Genomic DNA, 21,481 nt, shown 5'->3' on the forward strand with positions numbered 1-21,481 from the left:
AGCCCCCCTCTGTTCTTTTGTCGTGAGACCTATGACAATTAAAGCAGTCTGGTCATCCAGGAGACCTAGAATCTGCTGGTAGACTTTTTAGATATAAAATAATATCATAAAGGGGCGCCTGGCTGGTTCAGTGGGTGGAGCATATGACTCTTGATCTCAGGATTGTGAGTTCAAGCCCCACATGGGGTGTAGCGATTACTTAAAAATAAAATCTTAAACAATAATAATAATATAGAGGCTCCTGGGTGGCTCTGCCAGTTGAGGGTCCAACTCCGGCTTAGGTTATGATCTCACAGTTCGTTGAGTTCCAGCCCCACAGTTCATGAGCTGTCAGCTCAGAGCCCGGAGCCTGCTTCAGATTCTGTGTCTCCCTCTCTCTCTGCCCCTCCCCTGCTCATGCTCTGTCTCCCTCTCTCTCTCAAAAATAAATACACATTAAAGAATAATAATATAAAAAGAACCAATTCTGGGTGAGAGCTCACACATCGCAGGTTAGGAAACAACTGATTTCCCAGGAGTCTTTATCAACTCTGCTGGGCTAAGCCATCCTGTGGGGGAAGAGCCACAAGACTCTTGAGGCTGGAAAGCCCAAGACACAGGATGCGGCTCCCCGGGACCAGAGTTTAGTGAAATCCACAAGCTCTCCTGAGCACCTACTGTGTGCCCACCCTGTGCCTCCCCACCTCCCTGTCCCAGAGGAGTCACCTGAATAGTTGGAAGAAGAAGGTGCCAGAGTGGACATATACACCAGTCAGTGCATGGAGATCTATCTGGTCATTGGGAGCCAGATCTGGAGTGTAGCCCCTCCCTGGAGCCCAGGGTCCAAGTCCTTCCAGGTGAGCTCACCTAGGGCACTAAGGTTGTAAGGACAGCTCTGAATCTGGGTTTGAATCCTGGATATACCACAACCTATCTGTGAGACCTTAGGCAAGTTATTGAACCTCTCTGTGCTCCAGGGTCCTCATCTGTCAATGGACACGAAACCAATCCAAGCTCACAGGGATGCCGTAAGGCAATCACGTAAGAATACATGCACAGAATAAACACTTGTTAAATATTAACATTGGCATCTCACCCGGGGCCAGCTCTCAGCGCAACTGGGAGAGAGACAAACTTAACAGATTGGGCTCTTAAGCTGAAGGCCATGGAGTCATCATGCGCAGGCTATAGAGAATTGGAAAGTCTGTGTGACGTGTGTGTGACCTAGAAAAATCTTTGCCTGCTAAGCTAGTGCTGGTCAGGGGCTGGCAGAGGCCCTCAGTGTCTTAGTCAGCTGGAGTGCCGTAACAAAACACCACAGGCTGGGTGGCTTACACAACTGGCATTAATTCTCTCACAGTTCGGAGGCTGGAACTTCCAGATCAAGATCTGGCAGGGTCTGTTTCTGAGGATTCTTCCTGGCCTGCAGAGGGCCACCTTGTCACTGTGTCCTTCCTTACCCGGCAGAGAGAACAAGCAAGGTTTGAGGGTCCAGGAGCCCCGTTGCACTCCTGGAGCCCGGGGTCCTCGAGGCAGGGCTCACCAGACTCAGAGCCTCCTCCGTGGCTGTCTCTCCCAGTCGCTATAACCAGTGACCCACAGATTCCTAAGGGTGCTGAGTGGTCTGGAAAGGAGTCCCTGAATCTGTGTGTGCACCCCAAGCCCGTTCTGAACAAAGATCCCATCTTACATGCATATTGCATGACTAGCTTTCAACTCTGCAGAAGGTGATGTGGGCATAAAAGACAGATCCATTTAGAGAGGCTACAGAACCCAGAATTCAGGGCTGGATTTTGGCCATTGTATATGTGTGTTTCTTCAACCAATTATACTGAAAGTTCATGGGTGCAAATGGTTTTATGACATCAATTTAACACAACCCCGTTTATTGAGTGTCTACTGTGCACTGGATACCCAGCGGGGAGTGAGGTCGCTGTGTTCCCTGTTTTCCAGCATAACAGGAGGCTGTGCTCCCAGAAAAAGGCAAAAATCACTGATCTAACCCATCAAATCTGGTCCAGCGCTCCTCCTTCACTTCCAGGCAGCTTCTTCCGGTTTCAAAGGCTGCTGAGGGCCAGGCCTGGGTCCCCATGGGCCCTGGCCCTGGACTCTTCTCAGAGCCACCTTCACAGAAGGCTTGGCCCTAGAAGCCCAGAAGTTATGAAATCCTGGGTTGCGTGGGTGGCTCAGTCAGTTGAGCATTCACCTCTTGATTTCAGCTCAGGTCATGATCCCAGGGTTGTGTGATCCAGCCTCAATGGGGCTCCATGCTGACAGCATGGAGCCTGCTTAAGATTCTCTCTCTCTCTCTCTCTCTCTCTCTCTCTCTCTCTCTCCCCCTCTGCCCTTTTCCCCTGCTCTCTCTCTAAAATAAAATAAAATAAAATAAAATAAAATAAAATAAAATAAAATAAAAAGTTATGAAATCCAGCCTCCCTTGCCCTGAGACAAGACTCCTCTGGACATTGTCCCTGATAGGAATCCAGCCTCTGCCTGCATACCCCCAGAGATGGGATGCTAATTCAGCAAGGAAAACCACTAATATTTAGTCATTAATGTATTTTAATATCTTTTACCCTGAGCTATCAGAGGCAGCACTGATACCCTCCATGGTCCCACCTGATTTGTCACACCAAAGCAGGGGAAGAATCGGGGTCTTTGTTCCACTCGGAACCCTCAGCCTTGCTGGTCCCTCTCCTCCTTTGTGCCCACAGACACAGCATCAGGAAATTGAGTTCCGGTTTCGGGCAAGGTAGCTGTGGCTTTCTCTAGCCACAGGAAAACCTCACCAATGCCCCAGCTTGAGGGAGGGGGCCTATGTATAGAGCCAGCTTCTGTCCCTTCAGCAGGAAAAGGCTCACAGACAGAACTTGCTCTGGAAAAGGAAGAGGAGGAGGGGGGTCTGTCTGTGATCATTCAGCCCCGAAATGATGCTCATGATGTTGGCTTTCCAGGCCATTAATTCAAGGGCTTCCTGCCCCATCCCCCATGTTGCTGCCTGCTCTGGCAGATAAGCCCAGTTCTATTTAACCCTATTTATTCCCCCCAAAAGTGGCCTCCAACTCCATCAGCCAGGCATTTAACCCCTTGGGTACTGAAGGCATCAAAAACAGAGAGACCGGATCTCATGTTGGGAGAGGGATACGTTTTCCCCCTGGGCCCAGGCTTCAGGACTGATCCAGAGTACTGTCCTTGTATCAGGGGGCTTGGCAGGGGTCCTGGGGTCCTCTCACACTCCCTCTTATGTGGCCCAAGCCCCTCAAGACTTTGGGACCTTGTGTGGCCCTGAGAGGAGAGCCCCTGCCCCCACTCCCAGGGTGGGCTGCAGGGACAGGTCCTCCTCCCCCTCCACAAGCCCTCCCAGCTGCCATTTTCTTAGTCACAGGTCTGGGTTCTGGCATTGGCCAAAAGGAGGCAGTGGCACCTCTCTCTTTTGTGCTCCTGCCTGGAATGTCCTCTTCCCTCTGTCTTCCTCTTCCCTCTTCCAGCACATTCCTTTTTGTGTCTCCTTCACCCTGTTCCTCCCTTTTTTCTCCCCTATTTTCCCCTTCAATAATCATATAGGGGTATTCTTTCATTTGGGGGTGCCTATCGGTCTCAGTGTGAATCTGCATGTGTGTTCCCATGTCTGGGCGTCTGTCAGTGTGTGCACAACTCTCCACGTCCATGCCTGTCCTGTGCTGCTGTTGTGTCTATTATCCGGGTGCCGGTGCGCATGGGGATCCATCTGTGGGTGTCTGTCCTGGCTTCTTTGTGTGGCAGGCAGTGTCAGTTCAAATCTTGTGTCTGTGTGCTGGCCTGCCCTTGACCTGTGTGCGTTGCCCAGTATAAATCTGCCGGTGTACTTGAAGCTATGTGCTGGCCCTCGTCTCTTTGTGCATCTGTCGGTTGGCTTGTCCTTCTCTGTTGTGTGAGTGTATGTGTATATGTGTGTGTTGTTTCAACACAGGGGGCCACGTTGCTGCAAATTCCTCTCTCGAGGGTGCCCCTAGAGGAGCTATCAGAAGAATCTGGAGGTTGATGGCTTCACTAGAGCGGGCCCAGCTCATTACCAGCTAGGCAGGTTGTCCGGTTTGCCTCCTGGGGCTGCCTGCCAGGTCCCCTGCCCTCCGTCCAACTCCTGACCTCCATTCCTTTCCTTGGAAGGCGTGAGGACAGGAAGGTGAGACAAAGACAGTAGAGTGCACATGCCAACTCACTCTGACTTTCACACCCAATCACAGACTTTCTCTTGTACACTCACTTTTTCCTAAACAATGAGACCTGGCTATTTGGTATGGCAACAACAACAGGATGATAAAGTAATTTCTACCATGCATCGGGCACTGAGCGTCCATTGCTCGGCATTTTGTATACAGGACTCACTGAATCCTTTCAAGAACCGAATGAGGCAGTTGTTATTATTTTCACATTTTAGTGTCGAGGAAGTAGAAGCTAAGGGAGGTTAAGTGAGTAGTCCAATGTCACACAGCTAATACATGATGGAGCAGAATTTTCTAGTAAAGGAAGGCTGCTTGGGAGCATGCCACCCTGGCCTGGGAAGAGGCATTTATTGCAAATAGCAAGAAAAGAGGGATACAGGGGCACCTGGGTGGCTCAATTGGTTAAGCATCCGGCTCTTAATTTCAGCTCAGGTCATGATCTCATGGTTCATGAGTTCGAGCCCAAGTCAGGCTCTGCGGCAGCAGAGCCTGGTTGGGATTCTCTCTCTCCCTCTCTCTCTGTCCCTTCCCTGCTCACTCTTTCTCTCTCAAAAATAAATAAACATTAAAAAAAAAAAAAGAGGGATACAGAGGCTTTCCTCCTCCAATGTTGGCATCTAATTATTGCCAAAAGAACTAACGTCTGCTCGAAATTTCATCTCTTTTGACGGTGAGGTGACTGAATACCAAACAACCAGGGAGAGGAGATGGGAGGACAGACAAGGTCATGGAAGAGAAGGCACAGGAGGGGCATCGGGATTCCTGTGGCCTAGACTGCCTCTACCCTGGGCTCTGAATGACCTTGAGCAGGACACCTCACTGCCAGGCCTGAGTGTGCCTATCTGTAAATGTAAGGCTCTGTTGGGATGTTTTAGGGACGGTGTAAGCATCGCAGAAAGGATGATTGGACTGAATGTTCTCCAGTGTCCCCACCGACCCAAGCATTGCCACGGGAGCCTAGACAGGGGTCATGCTTGCATTGTCTTGGTGGTTCCCACAACAGTGGGAAGAGAGTCACATGCACAGTAGGGTGCTGAGAAGGTTTGCTGAATGAATGAATGATGAATGACACCATTTCTCACTAATGAAAGAACTTCCCAGTCCACCTTGGGTCTTACAGCAGCAAACATCATAAGGGAAAAGGAAAGAGAGGATAAGCATTTTGGACTATCATAAATCCACCCATAAATCAGGAATGACCAACTGATGCATAGTTGTCAAAAGGCATCAATGGCCACCCCCAGGTGTGGGGGTGTATGGGGTAGAGGAAGACACTAGGGACCCCTAGTCTCTGCCTGGACCACCTCGTGTGGAACTAAAGAATTTCACCAGGAACAGAAAAGCTGGGATAAGGATGAGGAGGTGAAGATCTTTGCCTGTAGGAGTCTGTAGGGAGAGGGGATCTCTCTCCCCAGCCTTTGGGGATGGAGTGGAAGATGATCTCTGGAATGGGAGATCAGTTCTATTTCAAGTCTCCTTGGAAGAGACAATCTGTGTTTGGGGAGGAAGGATTTCTGTTCTTTGTTCTAGGTCATATCGTGACTTGGGGGGTCTGTGTTTCGAGCTGGGCTCTATGGGGAGGTTTTCTTGGCAGTATCTTCTCCTCATAGTGCAGGGGACTGGATTGCTCAGGTTAGGGGGTGGGCTTCTGTCTTGGCTTCTGGCAAGCAGGCTTTTGGGAGAATATAAGAGAGTACCTGGGGAGGGATCAAGGGAGCATCTCCGTCCAATGTGGCAGAGGTTCCTATCTGGAGAAGAGCTTCAGGGAGACTGGAAGGCACTGGCAGTGGGGGGTAGGGAGTAGGGGGGAAGCCTGTCTTGTCCAGGAAGCTCCAACTGGCTGGTCAAAGCCCTCAGGCCGCCCTACTTGTGCGCTGACGTGAGCTAATCTAGAAATACTACAGGGGTGGGGGTGGGGGGGTAGGGGGGTGGCGGGGGAGAGACTGGGGTTCTCAGAGAGACAGAGCCTTGAGAGGGGGAGATTGGGGATCGCTTTCTTTTCCTTTCCTTCAGTTTCTCCCTCCCCACACTCCCACCCCAGTCACAGCCGCTAGACCTCCTCCACCGAAGCCAGGTCGCCAAGCTGCTGTTTACTGCTCAGGAGTCGTCCCGGCGAGAGCCCAGCTGGGAACACACGCAGGGACCCTTACCGAGCTGTGGACCCTCACGGAGACACAACTACAAAAGGGCTCACACAGGCAGAAACGCAGGCAAGCCAGTCGGCAACACTTATCCACACAATCCAGCACACAAGCTCTGCGTACGCACAGGCTGAAATGCGCACGAAACCACACATGTACAGAATAAACACAGTTACCAAATCTCACCCTCGGAGTCCTTTCAGATTCAGCCCGTAGCAGTATCTGATACAGTATCGGTCTTTGTCTCGGGGTCGCTCTCTGACTCGAGCACCCCACTCATCAGCAACGATCTAGGTTTTCACCGCCTCGGCGAGCGCACCGCGCACCTCTGCGCCCCGGGCCCGCGGCGAGCCCTTCTTCCCTCCGGGCCGGACACCGGCTGAGCCCCTGTGCGGCGTGTGCATTCGCAGACCCGCCAAGAGGCTGTCGAGAAAGGCCCTCACGAAGTCCTGCTCCTTCCAGACTCCTCAACGAAAAGAAAGTGAGAGCGGTTGGTGGCGGTTGGAGCGGATGGAGAGCGGTTGGTGGCGACCGAGCCGCAGAATCGCTTCCATCGCGGCGTCCCTGGACGGGTTGAGACAGCCCGGTGACCGAGGCCCGGCTGAGCATTCTTGAAACTGGACCAGGACGGACTGCCTCCGAAGGGGGCTTGCGGCCAGGTTTCAGTGTGAGTAATTGGTACAGATAGACGCCCAGACGGCCGGCGCCGCCCGAGACAGGTAACTGCCCCGCTGCCTTTCTGGACGTCTAGACTGGTCCTTGGCCAGAAGCTCTGGGGCCGAAAGCCTCCCAGGCTCTGGAGGGGGTAGTCGCCGCCGCGGGACCGCTAGAATCGGCAGGCTCCGGCCCCCTCCCTCCTTGCGGCGGCGAGGTGGGAAGGGCTAGGATCCGAGCTTAGCACCTCCCCCAGAAATGCAGCACTCCAGCCCCCCCACCGTGCCCTCCGAGCCCCCTCCCCGGTGCGCTCCCTCTCGGTGCCCTCCCGCGGGCGCCCTTCTCCGGCCCCCATTCAGTTCTCCCGAGTCCCTTCGCGACCCTGTTTCTTCTCGCTGCCCTCCTCCCCACGCACCCCCTGCCTCCGGGTGTTTCCCCTTCCCCAGCGCCCGCCCCCCGCCTGATTCCGAGGGGCGGGAGCGCATTGGGCTGCGCACGGGTGGGGGCGCCGCGCCAGCCTCGCGTAGCTGCTCTGACGCCGCCGCCGCCGCCGCCGCCGCCGCCCTCCGCAGCCCAGCGCGCGCCCCGCGGCAGCTCCGCAGTGCACTCGCCGCCGCCGCTCCGCCAGCCCCGCCGCCCGCCCGCGGGGTGGGCTTCGAGCGAGCCTCAAACGCCAGCCGAAGGGGTCATGAGCCAGAGCGCCCTGGGACGCCGCGGGGAAAGCGAGCGAAGATAGCGGCCTCGCGCCCCCCTGGCCCTCGCCACCTTGCCGCGCGTCCCCCGCGCCCCCAGCCCCTTGTGTCCTTTCCACGGACCCCGCCGCAGCCATGGCCACCCTTTTACGCAGCAAGCTGTCCAACGTGGCCACAACAGTGTCCAACAAGTCCCAGGCCAAGGTGAGCGGCATGTTCGCCAGGATGGGTTTTCAGGCGGCCACCGACGAGGAGGCGGTGGGTTTTGCTCACTGTGACGACCTCGACTTTGAGCACCGTCAGGGCCTGCAGATGGACATCCTGAAAACCGAGGGCGAGCCCTGCGGGGACGAGGGCGCCGAGCCGCCCGTCGAGGGAGACATCCATTACCAGCGCGGCGGAGGCGCGCCCCTGCCGCCCTCGGGCTCCAAGGACCAGGCTCTGGGGGCCGGTGGCGAGTTCGGGGGCCACGACAAACCCAAGATCACGGCGTGGGAGGCGGGCTGGAACGTGACCAACGCTATCCAGGTGAGCGCGGGATTCCCTGCTCTGCCTGCCCCCACCCTCCACCTCCTTTAGCTCAGAGAACCAGGCCGTACCCCCAGCTGAGTCCCCGGGCGATCTCGGCCCAGAGACCCCCCCTCCCCTCCTCAGGACGTCGCCTTCCCCCTTCCCTCCCAGCCCTGCGGGGGGGATCTGCAACCCTACAAGCGGCGGCTCCCGCCCAGATCCGCGCTCCCTCCAGTGGCACCAGCCGCTGGACAGCCAGGCTGCTGTTTGGTCCGAGGCACTTGCCCTGAGACCCTGCAAAAGGGAGGGAAACGGGAGGAGGGGGGTCAGGGAGTGGTGAGGGAGAAGGAAAATCAGGATTGGAGGGAACGGTGTCTCCCGGGACTCCGGAATGGATTCACAGCTGCATGTTGGGGAGGAAAAGAGAAGGGGGACTGCTGAGGTGGGAGTCTCCTCCTGTGACACAGGCACCGACACACAGGCTCACTTTCCCCCCTCCCGCACGAACAAACTCCCGGCACAGGTGCGCACGACATGCGTCTATATATAGACCACGGGGTTATCCTCAAACGCACCTTCATACGCCCCCACACAAGCACATACCTGGACATACCAAGCATACACACGAACCTATTTGAACGTTCACAGGCACACAAGCGCAGACTCGTGCAAACAGGATTCAGCCCACTTTCTCAAGTGCAGCCCTACTGGGGACATACAGGTGTACACAAACATAAGCACACATATTATGTGCCCACACAAGCACAAATGGCCTGCGGTACCTCGGTGCTTCTGCGCACAGACTCACCCCTTTCGCCCGAAATTCCGGCTACACCGCAAAGAGGCGACCAGCTTCTCCGCATGCGACCCTGGAGAAGCCGCCTCTGGATGCTCTGAACTGCCTCTACTCTCCAGGCCGGCCACCCCTTCAGGCTACTCGCAACGCCCCACTCCCCACCAGGAGGCGCCGGACTCTTCAGGGACCGGGTTTGGAATGCGCACAACGACCCCCGGAACTGGCGGAGGCGGGCAGGCCGCGGCATGCGGAGCGGAGGAGGCCTCAGCCCTAGGTGCCCCCGGGCCCTGTGGCTTGGTCCCCCTCGCGTCCCCGGAGCGCACGGTCGTTGGGGCGCACAACGTGGGCCTCCCGGGAGCGGGAGGGCCGCGGCGGGTTTGCTCGGGGACCCGGGCTGAGCAGGGCCCTGCGCACTAAGTGGTCGGGCCCGAGGCGCCTCCCGCTCCCGGGCCCTGCGAGACGGCCGTGCGGAACCGGGGGCAGGAGACCGCGACCGCCTCCTTGCCACCCCCGCCTTCTCCAGGGGCGTCTTTGAAGGCCCCGTTCCATAGGCCCGGAGGGAGGCCAGGGTGGGAGCCGGGAGGCCTGGAGGCCTCGGAAACCCTGGATTTCGTTAGCTTTTCTTCTCTTTGTGGATTCTAAACCTTCCTTCCACAGTCCGCCCGCCTGAGTCCACAGCTTGATTCCTGCTTGATTTAGCCTCTCAGTCACTGCTTGCGCTTCTCCTCCCCCACCCCGCCATTACCCTTCTGGCCTCTCCCCCCTAGGGCCTTCTGGCCACTCTCACATTTCCTCCGTTCTGGCCTCCCTCTGCTTCGCTCACCTGTAGCCCCTCTTCCGCCCTACCCCAGCTCTTTTCCCGGCCCCTGCTGTTATAACGCTCCCTTCTCCAATCGGCCTTAGGCCCTCGTTAGCTTCCCTGTACCCCATTGGAGCCGCACCTAAAATCCCTCACCCCCTCTTCCTAGTGGCTCAGGCCCAGCTCTCTACCTTTCTCACCGCCCTTTTCTGGCTCTGATCCCTCCACCCCCTTCTTATCTACTTCCAAAATATCTCCATATACCTTTTCCCTCCTTGTGGCTTGACCCCACGCTCAGCCTCCTCCCCACCTCCCGGCCCTTACCGCACCTTTCCCTCTCAGTTCCGTCCTTGAACACCTCCCTCTCCATCTGACTCGACGCCCGGGCTTCCCCCGGTGAGGCCGCGGGACACCCCTATTGCAGCCGCCCGTTAACCTCTCTTCCCCGGGGCTGAAGCCCCGTTCTCACTCCGCGTAGCGCCCCCTCGCGGCCCCAGTTTTAAGCCACGCCTCTAGGCCCCCTCTGACGAGGCTGCTGCCGCTGAGCCCCGGCGTCTGGTTCCCTTTTCCGCTCCGCAGGGCATGTTCGTGCTGGGCCTGCCCTACGCCATCCTGCACGGCGGCTACCTAGGGTTGTTCCTCATCATCTTCGCCGCCGTGGTGTGCTGCTACACGGGCAAGATCCTCATCGCGTGCCTGTACGAGGAGAACGAGGACGGCGAGGTGGTGAGAGTGCGGGACTCGTACGTGGCCATCGCCAACGCGTGCTGCGCGCCGCGCTTCCCGACGCTGGGAGGCCGCGTGGTGAACGTGGCGCAGATCATCGAGCTGGTGATGACTTGCATCCTGTACGTGGTGGTCAGCGGCAACCTCATGTACAACAGCTTCCCGGGGCTGCCCGTGTCGCAGAAGTCCTGGGCCATTATCGCCACCGCCGTGCTGCTGCCCTGCGCCTTCCTTAAGAACCTCAAGGCGGTGTCCAAGTTCAGCCTGCTGTGCACTCTGGCCCACTTCGTCATCAACATCCTGGTCATCGCCTACTGCCTGTCACGGGCACGCGACTGGGCCTGGGAGAAGGTCAAGTTCTACATCGACGTCAAGAAGTTTCCCATCTCCATTGGCATCATCGTGTTCAGCTACACGTCCCAGATCTTCCTGCCTTCGCTGGAGGGCAACATGCAGCAGCCCAGCGAGTTCCACTGCATGATGAACTGGACTCACATCGCCGCCTGCGTGCTCAAGGGCCTCTTCGCGCTGGTCGCCTACCTCACCTGGGCCGATGAGACCAAGGAGGTCATCACGGATAACCTGCCCGGTTCCATCCGTGCCGTGGTCAACATCTTCCTGGTGGCCAAGGCGCTGTTGTCTTACCCGCTGCCCTTCTTCGCTGCTGTGGAGGTGCTGGAGAAGTCGCTCTTCCAGGAAGGCAGCCGCGCCTTCTTCCCGGCCTGCTACGGCGGCGACGGGCGCCTCAAATCGTGGGGGCTGACGCTGCGCTGTGCGCTGGTCGTCTTCACGCTGCTCATGGCCATCTACGTGCCGCACTTCGCGCTGCTCATGGGCCTCACCGGCAGTCTCACGGGCGCCGGCCTCTGCTTCCTGCTGCCCAGCCTCTTCCACCTGCGCCTGCTCTGGCGCAAGCTGCTGTGGCACCAAGTCTTCTTCGATGTCGCCATCTTCGTCATCGGTGGCATCTGCAGCGTGTCCGGCTTCGTGCACTCGCTTGAGGGCCTCATCGAGGCCTACCGAACCAACGCGGAGGACTAGGGCGGGAGGGCTCCCGCGCTCCCGCGCTCCCGCGCCCTTCCCACCCTCCCCACCCACCCCCACCAGCCCTGTGCGCCCTGCCGCCGCGCTTGGGAAGCCAAGCTTTAAACATCTCTGGTTCCTAGTTTCTGATTATTGGGGACGGGGGTGGGGTGGGGTGGGAGGGATAGGAATCCACAATCCATCGCGTCTGCGTTTCTGTTGTCCTTTCTTTCCCACAACACCCTAGTTTCTGGGGAGGCGGGGGGCGAATTTATGGGCAGGGCTTTCTGTTCTTCCCGGAGGGCCCCCTACTCTTTGGTCCCTGTCACCGAGCGGGTGGGAAGGGAGGGAGAAGGGGCTCAGCTTGCAGGCGCAGAAACTTGACCTTGGGGGGACATTTCACAGCCATCCAGTGCTCGGAATCTGCAGCGTCCAGCCATTTCCAGCAAGAGCGCTTCCCATTCCAGAGACATTTCAACCCTGCAGAGGGAAAGGCTGGCCGGGAAATCCGTTTCGGGTGGGCGATTTCCTTCCACGAAGCGGGGAGGCGAGAAGCCAAGGCAGGGCCGGCTTGCCTGCCGGTTTTCAGGAATCCAAACTCATCTTGTGCAATTTATCAGGTCGTGGAACTGTTCTACTGTGCGTGTGGTGTGCTCGTGGTGAATAAGACGAAATGTATATCAGAAAAAAAAATCTATCTCTAATTTAGAGTGCGGTACATTAATTATATCCGTAAATAAAGAAGAAACAAAGGTGCGCGGGCTTCTTGTCGGTTCTGCATTTTTGCGCCCTCGGGGATCCCAAAGCGTTGGAACGCCGGGAACTACTCTGGCCCCACCGGGTGAAGCAGGTGTGGATGGAAGAGCGCCTGTAGGAGAGCCTGGGGGGAGTGAGAAGCACTAAGAGGAGGCTCTCCAGGTGTTTGGGGGAGGCAGGGGAAGGAGCCTGTGGGGCTTGTAGCAGTGTCAGTGTGGCCAGGGCCCTGCCGCCACCAAGATAAGATTTGTTCCGAATCCATCTGAGAGCATTCCAGAGACTCTCAACCTCCAATCCTGAAAGGACAAAAAAGAAAAAAGACAATAAACAAAGGCATGCAGAAATTCACACTTGATTGTGGACTGTGAAGATACTATACAAAGGAAATCAGCAGCAGGTTGTGGATTTCCCAGGGCTCCCAGGGCCAGGGGCCAACCCGGCCTCCCAGGCATCTCTCACCCAAGAAATCCCCCCTCAAGACCAAGCTGAGGTTTACACAGCCACAGCGAAGAGATCTAGCTGTTTAGAATCAACAGCCTGAGCTATTTGGATCCCAGTCTCCCCTCTCCTTGAGCAGCCTGTTGGATTTTTTTTTTTTTTTAATTACCTAGAGGGTCCAGTCCTTTTTGTGTGTGTGCAGATCCAGCTGCGGGGTGCCAGTCCTGGGCATGGTTGCCGAGGGTCACAGTCAGAATTAGCATACGGGATCCAGGAATGCAGGAAGGCTGGGCCATTCCTGGGGTCCTCTCTCACTTTGAGAGTAGCCGTGCGGGAGGTTTTTTGTCACCGCCACCAAGTCAGAGAGGACTAGTTTGCAACGAATTCTCTTGGTGTGATCTCTGCACCAGAAAGCACTGGGAGATTGCCTAAGAACAATGTCCATCCTCCCTGCCCTCAGCGACGGCTGTGGAGGCCTGTATGCGCATGTGTAGGAGATATAAAGATCTGCGTGTGGGGTGGACGGAAGTCTTGTGAGAGCCTTGATGAATGTGTGTGTGTGTGTGTGTGTGTGTGTGCGTGCGTGTGTGCAGAGCATTGAGTGGGCGTGCCTGTGGTAGAGGTGACCTCGCACCATCCTGATTCTGCAGCTATGGAGCAGAACAGGGATAAGATCTGCCCTCTGCTGCCCGGGGTTCTGACTATTTAAACGGGCTATTTGGGATGTCCGCTGTCTCCTAATCCCGCTTGTCACTATTGTCGTGCATTCAGGATCCAGAGCTGAGCAGAGGATCCTGTTTGCTAAGCTCTCTGATGTCTCTCAGTCCCGAAGCTGACCACCCCTCCCTTCCCTACCCGCCACTTCTCAGTGGGTCCACAGACCCTGGGGTGCACTCTGAGTCGCAGGGAGGTGTGCAGTCTTCAGAAAAAGCCCGGGCTGCTGCAGTGGATGGGAAGGTGGGAGCGTCACGCTGCAACCAGCTCTATCCTTCCCGTCTTTAGAAGGACAAAGGAGACAGTAGGCAGGTTCTGGACAGTGGCTGCCACCTCCGCGGACTTGCCTAGATCCACTCCCTTGCGTCCTGCTCCGGGCTTTGTGCTCAGCTTCCAGGAGCCTGGGTTCCCCCCTCCCCCACAGCGAGTCCGGAGGGTGAGGGTCCGGAGACCCAGCCTTCTAGGCGCCCCAGAAGAAACCCTGCACCCTCGTGGGTAGGACATCCATTCCAGACTCGCATTCAGGCAACTGGAAGAAATAGGGAGCCTGGGTAGCTGAGGCCCATCTCCGAACTCCTGCCGCCAACACCAAAGTGTGTGGGTAGAAGTTCAAATGAAGCATTCCGATTTTGCTTGGGGTACGAGTCCGAGGGAGCGTATAGCCCCGGTCAGATTCATCAGGGGGTCGAACTGAAGAGGAGAGGCGGAATCCACCTCCGGGTCCCAGGATGCCCATCATTTCCCAGCACGGATCCAGATAAGTGGTGCCTTCCGGCGGCAGCCTTGCGACGGTGTTATTGGCGTACCTGGCTCAAGGCTTGGGAACCAAGACACTTGTCCCCGGAGGAACCCAGGAGTCGCCCCCTGCTCCCCAGCGGTGTCCTACCTCGCCCCCCAGTGGTGAGAGCGCAAGCTGCCGGCCCTCAAAGAAGGCTCTCCACCGTTAGATTTTGGGTAATCTCTTTCCTGCATACCCCAGATTTCTAACTGCTTCTTCCCACCCTGCCATCCCCCGCCCTGCCCCATTGATAATCACTGCTTACCTCTAGTGCTTTATTTTCAGGTCCTTCATATTTCAAAAGTGGGCTTTTGATCGTTTTCCCCTCAAACAGAAGGAGGAGAAGGAGGCTATGTTGTCCAAGTGTTTCATTGAATGACATGTCCTGCCCCAGGGACTGATCTGTTCCCTTTATCCATTTGGATGGATGGAGGGAGCCAAATAGGCTCGTGAGGACCAGTCAGGAAGTTGAGAAGGATCCTTGACTTTCTGTTGGTGGGGATGAAAGATCTCAAGGGCAAGGGCCAGAGAGAGGCTGCAGTCTAGGAGGGGGCAGATCAGCTAGAGGCCTTAGTCGTCACTGCCAGTGAAGGTGTGGTGGGAAACCCAGGCCTGGACGTGCAGGGATTCAGGAGGTGGAGCTGGTTTGACCCCAGAGAACCAACCTTGGGTGTTTTTCCCATGGCTTTTATTTATTTATTTTTCTTCCTCTTCAAAGAACACTTGCGAGCTTACAGAAAAGGTGAGAGAATTCTACACTGACAGTGCATAGCCCACCACCTAGACTGAACAATCGACAGTTTTACAGTGTTGGATTATCTACCCTATAGCTATCCATCTATCCAGGTCGCGATCCACCTTTTTAAAAAGTGTCCTTCCAAGTTGCAGCCGTCAGCGTACTTCCCTGTTATGGAAGCATGCAGGATCGGTACCAGTGACATTCAGATAGCACAGGACCAGTGGCAGTGCTATCTCTGCTCAACCATACCGAGTCCAAAGCAAAAGCAAAATATCAGCAATAAGGATCCTGTCTTGATTTCACATTTTATTATTTTGTTCATGTTATTTTGAACATTATAGTGCAGGCTTAAATCTTGATATTGATTTATTATGTATTTGTGTGTGTGTGTGTACGTGTGTGTGTGTGTGTGTGTGTGTTGGCTCCATGCCCAATGTGAGGCTTGAGCTCAAGACCCCGAGATTGAGGGTCACATGCTCTACTGACTAAGCCAGCCAGGTGCCCCTGAATTTTGATCTTTAAAATAGTGCATCAAGGGGTGCCTGGGTGGCTCAGTCGATCAAGCCTCCAATCCTTGATGTCGGCTCAGGTCATGATCTCGTGCTTTGTGAGATCGAGCCCTGCGTGGAACTTTGTGCTGACGGCATGGGGCCTGCTTGTGATTCTCTCTCTCCCACTGTCTCTTGTCCCTCACCAGCTCACCCATGCATGCGCTCTCTCTAAATAAACAAACATTAAAAAATAAAAAAAAAATCGTGCATCAAATATCTCATTGAATTTTTTTGCACCGTATTAAACTTTGCTCTCTGAGCAAATGCTTCACTTGCCTCATGCTCATCCCAGTCCTGAGTGTGAGGTAGGGCTTGGGAGAGGAGCTCTACTTCCTTCCTAGAGGTTTGGAGTGAATCTGTTCAAGAGCCTGGCTATGACTCATCCCACAGTGATGCTGTGGGTACTATCTCTGCCAGTTGTGGGGTCGAAGAGGGGCCAGGAGGGGAGAGACCTCTAGCCACAAACGCCCAGCAGGGTGGTCCAGCAGCATTAAGGGTCAAGTTCTGGAAGGGGATGGGGAGGGGAGGAGCTTTACGCCGGCAGCTCCAAATAACACTCTGTGGGTGGGATGGAAACAGGGTGTACAGATTAATTGTTAAGGTAAGGTCAGGATGGGCCCTTCATTCAATATGACTGGTGTCCTTACAAGAAGAGGAAAAGGGATACACACACAGGGAGAATTCCATGTGACAGTGGAGGCGGAGAGTGGAGTGATGTGTGTACGAGGCAAGGACTACAAGCGACACCCAAATATAAGATAAAGGCGTGGAACGAATTCTTCCTTAAAGCCGTCAGAAAGAGCATGGCTCTGTCCACACCTTCTTTGGGACTTCTGGCATCCAGAACTACGAGAGAGTAAATTTCTTCTGTTTTCAGCCATTCCTAGTGGTACTTTATTATGCCGACCCTAGGAAATGAATACAGTAGGCTTCTGATCTATTTTCTTCTAGTCATTTCTACGGGCAAATAATTACCACCATAGATTTTGTCTAGTGCTGTGTTGTACAACAGAGTAGCCACCAGCTACACGGGGCTATTTAAATGCAAATGTAAATTTAAATTAAATTCAGAATTTCAGTGGAGAGCAAACATTTTGTTGCTGTTCATGGATCCACGGGGCAGCCCAACTGTAGATGATGGGTCAGCTTGGACTTGGCTCTAGGCTGAAGTTTGGGTTTGGGTCCGCTCCATGTGTTTTCCATCCTCTTCACACTCCGGGCATGTTCTTCTTATGACTAACAGCAGGAGTGCAAAGAGGGCAGTCTAAACCACAAAGCACACTTAAAGCCTCTGCTCAGATCACGTTTGTTTAGCGCTGGCTGAAAGCAAGCCACGTGGCCAAGCCCAGTATCAATGTTTATAGCGAGAGGCCCTACAAAGTTACATGGCAGGTGGTATGGATTATAATCTTATTATATGGGAGTGGAGAACCAGAAACAAGAATCCAGTCTACCTTACTTATACACAGTGCTTTTTTTTTTCCCCTGAAAAAGTAATACACTCACATGGCTAAAAATGTTTTAAAGTATGCTGTGAACATTTTCCCCATACCTGACCCTCCCACCTTGGCTCCTCTCTTTATAAGTATACTCTTATATTAGTTTCTTGTCTATCTGTATGAAAATACAAGCAAATCCATATATATTTGTCCCCACCCTTTCTTCAAGGTAGTTTACTATACACTGTGCTGCTTTCACTTATTTCTTTTAAAAATAAATCTTGAAGTTTTTCCCATGTTAGTATACATAAGTGTAGCTCTTTTTAAAAAAAATTTTTTTTTAACGTTTATTTATTTTTGAGACACAGAGACAGAGCATGAACAGGGGAGGGGCAGAGAGAGAGGGAGACACAGAATCTGAAATGGGCTCCAGGCTCTGAGCTGTCAGCACAGAGCCTGACGCGGGGCTCGAACTCACGAACCGTGAGATCATGACCTGAGCCGCAGTCAGACGCTTAACCGACTGAGCCACCCAGCGCCCCATAAATGTAGCTCTTGAACTTACATTCACTTATATTTACTGTTCTCTGTGTTCTCAGTTTATATTCCTGCTTTCTCAGTTTAATGACTGATGAGATACTTTCAGATACTTTCAGATACTTTCAGATGAGATAATGGGTTTGCTTTGGAAGGCATCAACCTTAATCTGATTTTGCCACTAGGCTGGGTCTCACTTTGGCCTAGAAGAGTTCACAGAGATTTTGAGAAAAGTTTAAGGTTTCATCTCTTGCTGAAAATGTTACCATTTAAAAAAAATTTTTTTAATGTTTATTTTTGAGAGAGAGAGAGGACAGAGGATCTAAAGTGGGCTCTGCACTGACAGCAGTGAGCCCCATGCGGGGCTCAAATTCACAAACTGTGAGATTAGACCTGAGCCGAATTTGGACGCTCAACCAACTGAGCCACCCAGGTGCCCCAAAACCTTACCATCTTTTATAACTAACTTGCTTTTTTCTCTCAAAGTTGCGGGTTCCAGACCTGAAAGCGTACAGTCAAGGGATGTGCTTTTAAACCTTTTTATACCCCTAGCTGGGAGAAATGGGGCAGGGGAGAGCTTGCCCAATCCTTTTAGAGCTAAACTGGAAGGCAGGTGTCACATTACCTCCACTCCCACCCCCACTGGCCAGAATTTGGTCACAAAATCATACTAGATGAAATTTTGAGGGAGTTATACCACTAAAAGGAAGAGAGAATGTATATATTGAGAATCAATTAGTCCTTTTCTCAGTCTTTGAGGTCTCAGTGAGAGGGCTGTGGGAGTTAGTAAATAATAAATAATTGAATTATTTAATAATGAATCTATTAAAAGAGTTCATATTGTATTACAAAAGACTACACACAGGAAAGTGCACAGATCGTAAGTGGACAGTTTGATGAATTTTCACAAACTGAGAGTGTGTACGTAGCGAGCTCCCTGGGCAAGAAATTGAACACTGTCAATACCCCCGAGTTTGTTTCCCTGACGGCTGGGCTAAGGGCCTCGTAACTCTGTGGAGGCGGAGCCAAGGGCGATTGAAGGTGAGTTACCCGGGAAATGGGGGTGTGACTAAGAGAAAAGGCGGGGCCTGAAGTAGTTTAGGGACACGTTCTGGAGGCCCGGAAGGGGCGGGGCCTGGTGGCGTTACGCATCCGGGGCGGGGCTAACTGTCCGGCGTCCCGGCTGGGGCGAAGGGGCGTGGCCAGATCGGATGTTGGGGGCGAGGTTAGGCAAAGGCGGGACTTCGAGGCTAGGATGGGCGAGGCCTAGCGATCCCAAAGGCCGCCCGGGTCGCTAGGGGCGAGTCAGGCGAAAAGACTGGCGGGGTTTCGTGAGCGGAGGAAGCTTGGGAGCAATCGTCACGCACGGGGCGGAGTCTCGTGTCGTCTGGGCGGGCATTGCGGTGAGGGGCGGGGCTTCGCGTCGTTTGGGCGGACGTTGCGGCAAGGGGCGGGCACAGCGCGCGCGCTCCAACATGGCCGCGGCCAGTGCGGCCGGACCGGTGGCGAATGTGTTCCCGTTCCGCGATGCCCGCGCCGCGCCAGACCCAGTGCTGGAGGCCGGCCCGGAGGCACACGGGCCACTGCCAGTGCCACTGGTGCTGGACAACGGGTCGTTCCAGGCCCGCGCCGGCTGGGCATGCCCCGGGCCGGACCCGGGCCCCGAGCCGCGCCTGCAGTTCCGCGCTGTGTGCGCCCGCGGGCGTGGCGGGGCTCGGGGCGGAGCGGGCCCGCAGGTGGGCAACGCGCTTGGCAGCCTGGAGCCGCTGCGCTGGATGCTGCGCTCGCCCTTCGACCGCAACGTACCGGTCAACCTGGAGCTGCAGGAGCTGCTGCTTGACTACAGCTTCCAGCACCTGGGTGTCTCCTCACAGGTGAAGCGAGGGGGAGGTGGGTTGGGCTTGAGGGGAGGGGTGAGGTCTTGTGCCCGCGCATTTCGCTGAGAGGTCGTAGTCACTACGGTAACTCTAGCTCTTATTGTCATTTAGCCATTCCTTTCGTCTGTCGAGCAAATCTTAAGCGCCCAACGCGTTTAAGCCCTATGCTGGGCTCTTGGGAAATAGCAGTGGACTAAACAACGGTCCTTTTCTCTTGCAGCACACCTTCGGGCATAGGTGCTCATTCGTTGATAAATTCATTCATTGAGCACCTACCTACTCTGTGTCAGGCACTTTTCCAGGCGTTTGGAATACATCCGTGAATGTAACACAAAATTACTTATGCTATGGAGCTAGAATGGAAAGACATTCTAGTATGAAAAGGCAGCCAATAAACAATAGAATTAACTAGTAGATTCTGTGGCATGATAGGAGGAGGGGGGGCGGTTCACGTCTTTTCGGATGGTCAGGGTAGGACTCAGGGAGAAGGGGATGTTCAAGCAAGGATTGAAGGAGGTGATTGAGGGAGCAAGCCGTGGGAATATCTGAGGGAATAGTATTCCAAACAGAGGGAACAGCCAGTGAAAAGGCCCTGAGGGAGAAGTGTGCCCTAATCCTAAGTGAGAGCAGCCAGAGTGAGAGGAGAGTAGTAAGTGGAGAGGAAGTCACAAGTGATGAGGGACAAATCACACACCTTATAGGCTTTTACTCGGAGTGTAACGAGGAGCCATTGCAGGGTGTTGAGCGGAGGAGGGACATGACGTATGCTCCAGAAGGCCCGCCGTAGCTGCTGTATGAAGAATGGACTGGCATGGGTCATAGGGTAGAATCAGGAGACCAGTTAGGAGACCATTGCAGTCACCCAAGTGAGTGATGATGGTGACTAAGGTGAAGGTCAGGGGAGGGGGATGTGGCAAGAAGCAGTTTGATTCTGGAGGTATTTTGAAGATCGAGCCAATATGATTTGCTGACAGTCTGGTTGGGGCTTGACTTAATAACTTTCGATTGACTGTACTTTCATATTCTCCAAAAACAACCTCCAGTAGAGATGAGATGAGCGTTTTACAGTTGCTTCTGGCCAGGTGTTTGAAGACCGAAAGCAAATTCAGTCTTTACAGTAGGCCTTTGGTTTCTTTTATTCTTTAGGAAGAGTATTCTTTTATTAGTGGTCTGTTCTCTCTTTTCTTTCAAAGTAGGGCTGTGTCGATCATCCCATAGTTTTGACGGAAGCTGTGTGCAACCCGCTGTATTCTCGACAAATGATGTCCGAGCTTCTTTTCGAGTGCTATGGGATTCCTAAGGTTGCCTATGGAATAGACAGCCTCTTCAGCTTCTACCACAATAAGCCAAAGAACTTGATTTCCAGCGGGCTCATCATTTCATCTGGTTACCAGTGTACCCATATTTTACCCATCTTAGATGGGAGGTGAGTAGCACTTAGGGCACTGGAGAAGCATTCAGGAAACATTTGTTGGGTGCCCACCTTAAAGGTGGGGTGGAAAGAACAAGTATTGGACTGGGAACTAGCCTCTGGCCTTGGCTCTGACATACTTCACTATGTGACTTCAGGTAAGTCACTTCACCTTCCATCCTTTGTGACCTGGAGGGAGTTGTTGTAGATGGTCTTCGAAGTCCAACTCCATAATTGTAGAATTTTACTATTTTGATTATGGCAAGATAATCACCTGCAAGTAGCAGGTGCCCATAAAAAAACGTTTTGAGGAAATTATTTGAATAATTTAAATGGCCTTTCTGTTCTGGAGTCACTTTTTTATCGAGGGGTTATTTTTTTAGGGGGGGAGGTTCTGGGTTTTCAGGTCAGTCACGACCCCAGGGTTGTAGGACCAAGCCCCACATCAGGTTTCACACTGAGTGTGGGGCCTGCTTAAGATTCTTTCTCTCTCTCTCCCCCCCGCACCTCTCCTCCACTCATGCTCTCTCTAAAATTTAAAAAAAAAGAAAAAGGTTATTTTTTAATTTAAAGCTCTTTAATCACAGTTGGTTAGTACTTTTCAGGTACAGTGCCTGGCACATAATATAGATACTTATTAAATATTTCCAAGTTGGATAAAAGGTGAGGGTAGTTTCTCTCATTAAAAAAAAAAAAAAAAAAAAAAAATATATATATAT

At 53.9% G+C, this 21,481-nt stretch overlaps 2 protein-coding genes and 1 long non-coding RNA gene across 3 annotated transcripts in view; 2 read left to right on the top strand and 1 right to left on the bottom strand.

Annotated features, from left to right (window-relative positions):
* Positions 1-2,523: 2,523 nt before the first annotated feature.
* Positions 2,524-6,598, bottom strand: LOC131485753 (uncharacterized). The gene is made up of 2 exons (XR_009248992.1): positions 6,509-6,598; positions 2,524-2,854 (listed from the first exon to the last, which is right to left on the bottom strand). It is a non-coding gene; the product is annotated as an uncharacterized LOC131485753 (long non-coding RNA).
* Positions 6,599-6,954: 356 nt separating this feature from the next.
* On the top strand, positions 6,955-12,278 carry SLC32A1 (solute carrier family 32 member 1). The gene is made up of 3 exons (XM_058685589.1): positions 6,955-7,041; positions 7,549-8,196; positions 10,353-12,278. The coding sequence occupies exons 2-3, from the start codon at positions 7,804-7,806 to the stop codon at positions 11,538-11,540; spliced, it is 1,581 nt and encodes a 526-aa protein (XP_058541572.1). The 5' UTR covers positions 6,955-7,041; positions 7,549-7,803; the 3' UTR covers positions 11,541-12,278.
* Positions 12,279-18,917: 6,639 nt separating this feature from the next.
* ACTR5 (actin related protein 5) overlaps positions 18,918-21,481 on the top strand; it is a 29,093-nt gene continuing 26,529 nt past the window's right edge. The window contains exons 1-2 of the mRNA XM_058685590.1: positions 18,918-19,348; positions 20,548-20,777. Of these exons, the coding sequence (XP_058541573.1) occupies positions 18,950-19,348; positions 20,548-20,777 (629 nt within the window). The 5' untranslated portion in view covers positions 18,918-18,949. The remainder of the gene's footprint in view (positions 19,349-20,547; positions 20,778-21,481) is intronic.

Source organism: Neofelis nebulosa, chromosome 9 (genome assembly GCF_028018385.1).
Source record: "Neofelis nebulosa isolate mNeoNeb1 chromosome 9, mNeoNeb1.pri, whole genome shotgun sequence".
Lineage (NCBI taxonomy): Eukaryota > Metazoa > Chordata > Mammalia > Carnivora > Felidae > Neofelis > Neofelis nebulosa.

Bases quoted from the DNA above. Each gene is read 5' to 3' on its own strand.
- SLC32A1 (XM_058685589.1), top strand. From the start codon at position 7,804: ATGGCCACCCTTTTACGCAGCAAGCTGTCCAACGTGGCCACAACAGTG. The intron at 8,197-10,352 runs GTGAGCGCGGGA...TCCGCTCCGCAG, and splicing joins ACGTGACCAACGCTATCCAG to GGCATGTTCGTGCTGGGCCT.